At 30.2% G+C, this 4,047-nt stretch overlaps 1 protein-coding gene across 1 annotated transcript; it reads right to left on the bottom strand.

The window, feature by feature from the left end:
• Window positions 1–535: 535 nt before the first annotated feature.
• On the bottom strand, window positions 536–3,920 carry ENU1_046380 (tyrosine kinase, putative; the record flags this gene model as incomplete). The annotated part of the gene is made up of 1 exon (XM_008857705.1): window positions 536–3,920. A coding segment is annotated over one exon (3,385 nt), but the record flags the coding sequence as incomplete, so codon positions are not given.
• Between the last annotated feature and the right edge of the window lie 127 nt (window positions 3,921–4,047).

Raw genomic sequence — 4,047 nt, 5'->3', positions numbered from 1 at the left:
AATATTATTCCTCCAATAATCACCAATACAATAACCCACCAAACTGGTGAACTCTTACACTCTTTTCCATCAACATCAACTGAATACCAGAAATCACATTTATTACAGACATTATTTTCAGCACTAACACAATGAGAGAATTGTGAATAATAAATACACTTATAATCGCTATCTAAAATAAAATCTTTATTACATAGATTACATCTTCCATTTTGTTTATTACAACTCCTACAGTTATTAGTTCTTTGATCACAAGATAAACATGTGTAACCATCTAAGAAATATCCATCTTCACATACCTCACATCCAAATCTATTTGTAGTCTCGCAATTAGAAAGTAAACTTACTGAAAGACATTGTTGTTTTTTTATGTCAAAATAATAATTGTCTATGCACTTTAAACAACTGCCTGTATTTGCATTTGTACATGAAACACAATTATCAATACATTTTGTACATCCTTTTCCATCTCTATAATACCCATCATTACAAATAGCACATTGTTGAGAACCATCACTGGTTACCATCACCTTACAATTTGTAGTCTCAGAAGCAACACATGACTCACCTTGAAGAACATATCCAGACTGACATTCATAACATGAGTTTTGTGAATTAACACATTTAGAACAAGTGGGGTTACATGGCAAACACTTGGTTTGATTATTGTAGTATCCGTCAATACAACTTCGACATACACTTTGTGTATATAAGGAACAAAGCTCATCACTTTGTTCTGAGCATATTGTGTTCCCATCAGAGACTGTTAATAAATAATATTTTTCTGCTGATTCTGAGAACAAACACTCAACACATGTTCCATCATTATTAGTTTTTAAACAATGCTCTGTTCCACTAACACAATCCTTTCCATTAAAATATTTAGAAGAATCATCACAGCTTAAACATGTAGATTTTGATACTTGCTTACATGAAACTGACTCTTTAGAAACACACGTTCCACTAGTTGTCATGATATAATTATCATCACAACTACTACAAACAACGTTATTTGAATCAGAATAACAAGTCGTACAATGTAATCCACCAGAATTACAGGAAATACATGTAGAACTTTCTGATAAATAATATCCTGGTGAACATTGGATAATTCCCGAATTACTTACATTACCTGAATTAGAAGCAACACTACATGTTGTTGAACTTTTAATTGCATTAGCACTTATATTACAAATGTCACAAGTTGTCTTATCTTGACAGGAATAACAACCATCCGCACATGACGTAGAACAACCTGTATGATCATTGTCTATCATTTTCCCTTGAGGACATTTCAAACAAATATTATTCTTTGAGAAAGAACATACTGTAAAATTTTGAATACATTTTTTTTTATCTGATTTATCATTTATGTAATTGTCTTCACAAATAAAGCATTGACTTGAATCACATGTTAGACAATTTTGCTCACAAGGAAGACAACTCCCATTGTTTATATAAAACCCAGTGTTACACCTTAAACAGTACTTACTATTAGGAGAAATAATTATACAGTTATGAACATCTGTTGATGACGCAACAATACAACTTCCATCAGAATTAAATCCATACCTACACTTCTTACACTCTATTCCAGTTGGTGTTGAATAACCAATAGTGCAAATTCCATCAGCTTCTATTAGACTTGATGAATCATTAATTCCACAAGAAGACGTATCAGCAATAATTAAATTCTGATTATTTTCACCTTTGGTATTAATCGTGTATTTACCATTAGTTTTAACTAATATTGAATTCTTATTACCAGCAATCACAATATTTGCTTGAAGAGTTAATGGCAACTCATAATTTGAAACAGTTATTGTTGTTGGGGAAACTACAAATATATTAGAATAATATTCATCATTACCAATGTTAATTGTTGGTGCTGATATATATAACGTTGATGTAACATATTGAGATTTATGTCCTGGACATGAATAATCAAAAAATGAAGATGACTCACTCTCATAATAGTATTGACTTTCATCTCTCTTATAGCATGTTTTTTTTCCATATCCCATTTTTTCACATAATCCATCATCAACAGTTCCAAATATTGCTATCTGTTTATCACACATTGTTGTCATTGAATTAGTAAATGTTACTTTTCGTTCTTTCAATGACATTAAGTAAAACGGTTCTTCTTCACCAGATGCTGAATTAATTGTTACTTTTAATTCATTTTCACTTTTATCTGTAATAATAAAGAAGCTAGATAGGTTAAATTTAATGTCAATAGAGTCAATAACTAACGTTGTCACTGAGTTGCTCAAAGTCAATGATTTTTCGGTTGTTAATTTATTAATATAAATAGATTTTATATTTGGACCAAATATAAGATTAGAAATTTTGAGGCTTAGCTTTGTTGTTGTAATAAGTTCATTAATTGTTGTTTTATATTGGTTAATAATTGTATAGTCTGTATTTGTTTGTATTGATGAGTCTACATAAATGCTATCAATTGTAATAACAGATGAAAACATAATTTTTGCATTTTGGCTGACTGTTAATTTCTTTAATTCACTTAGAACACCTATAATATTAACTTCTGATGATGTTGTGATTGAACCAATGATAAGACTATTTTCACTCTGTGTTGTGATACTAATTTTATTTGTATTTGTTTCTAGTGTTGATACATCTAATACTCCTGAATGTGTAATTGCAATAGTAGTGTCTGATTGAAGAATAAGCTTAGTACATTTTAATTTCCCAACCAGAGATATTGAACCTCCAATCTGACAATTTGAAGCCATAAGAGTTCCAGAAAATTGACCACCATCTGGTTCATAATTTATTGAGTACCAATAAGAGTCTGACTCTTTGAAAGAACCTGATTTGATTGTTAATATAATTGATTCTTTACTTAATGCATCTGCTGTTGAACTTATTTCTGAACAATCATCAACATCATATCCATCAGAATATACACAACCACATTGGATTTGAGACTCTGCTTTAACAAATCTATTAGAACTCCCACAACTTACACTTTTAATATTTTCATTGCTTGATTTTAATTCTTTACCAATAAACAACACTTTATCTGTAGTGATAGATGAATAGTCAATTCTTTCAGCTGATAATTCTTGAAAATAATGATTCCCTGTTTCAACATTTGATAATATTAAAGTTTTAAATGAGATATAACCATCTACGTGTATCGGTTGATTTGGAAGAGTTACAGAAGAGCCACTGACTTTAAGAATATTTGTTTCTGAAATGATAATCTTAAGTGGATTTGTTCTTGTCTCAAAATCTATACCATTCCACTCCAATCCATAATCGTTTAAGAAACGAATTATAGTATACTTATTAGGCACTGTTAATGTATATAATGATCCATTGTACAAACAATCAGGATAATTGATTGTTAATCTTGAAATTTGTACATCTGTTGACCCTGTTGTAATTTTACAAGATGAGTCAGGCTGTGGCTCTGTTTGTCCTTTACAAATAACATATCTTCTAAACTCCTGAATGTTTGATACTTCTTTGAGCACTCCATTTTTAATATTATCTGGAACTTTTTGTTGTCCATTAGTATTAAATGCATACCAACATCCTTCTTTATATATCTCTTCTACCCATATTTCTTTTTTCTCTTTGTCATTCTTATTTTGGTACAAATACAAGTATGGACGATCTTCCATTTTCCATGTTATATAAGTCTTAGAACATAATGTAGTGTGAAATATTGCAGGTTTATCATAAATCCAAAGATTTTCTTGAGTCACCTCATCACCAAAACAGTCCTTCCTTTCGACAATAATATATAGTAATGATTTATAGTTTTGAAGGTCAAATTGAGTGTATTTTCCTTGATCCCAAGCAGGTCTCACAAATAAATGTTTAATAGAGGCGTCTGCCTCAAAACTAAATTCTGTTGAAGCAGCTTCATTGATTAAAACACTCATGTATGGTAATCCATTTCCACAACAATCCGATTTAAATGTAAACTTGTTAGGATTTACTCGAAAATCATCATTACATTTCCATCCTTCTCCAAAGTAGACACATTTATTATCAGAATAGTCTCCATAA

This window comes from Entamoeba nuttalli (assembly GCF_000257125.1).
Source record: "Entamoeba nuttalli P19 unplaced genomic scaffold asmbl_2886, whole genome shotgun sequence".
Classification (NCBI taxonomy): domain Eukaryota; phylum Evosea; order Mastigamoebida; family Endamoebidae; genus Entamoeba; species Entamoeba nuttalli.
The sequence above is the reverse complement of the archived record's forward strand: the minus strand, read 5'-3'. Positions and strand labels throughout refer to the sequence as shown.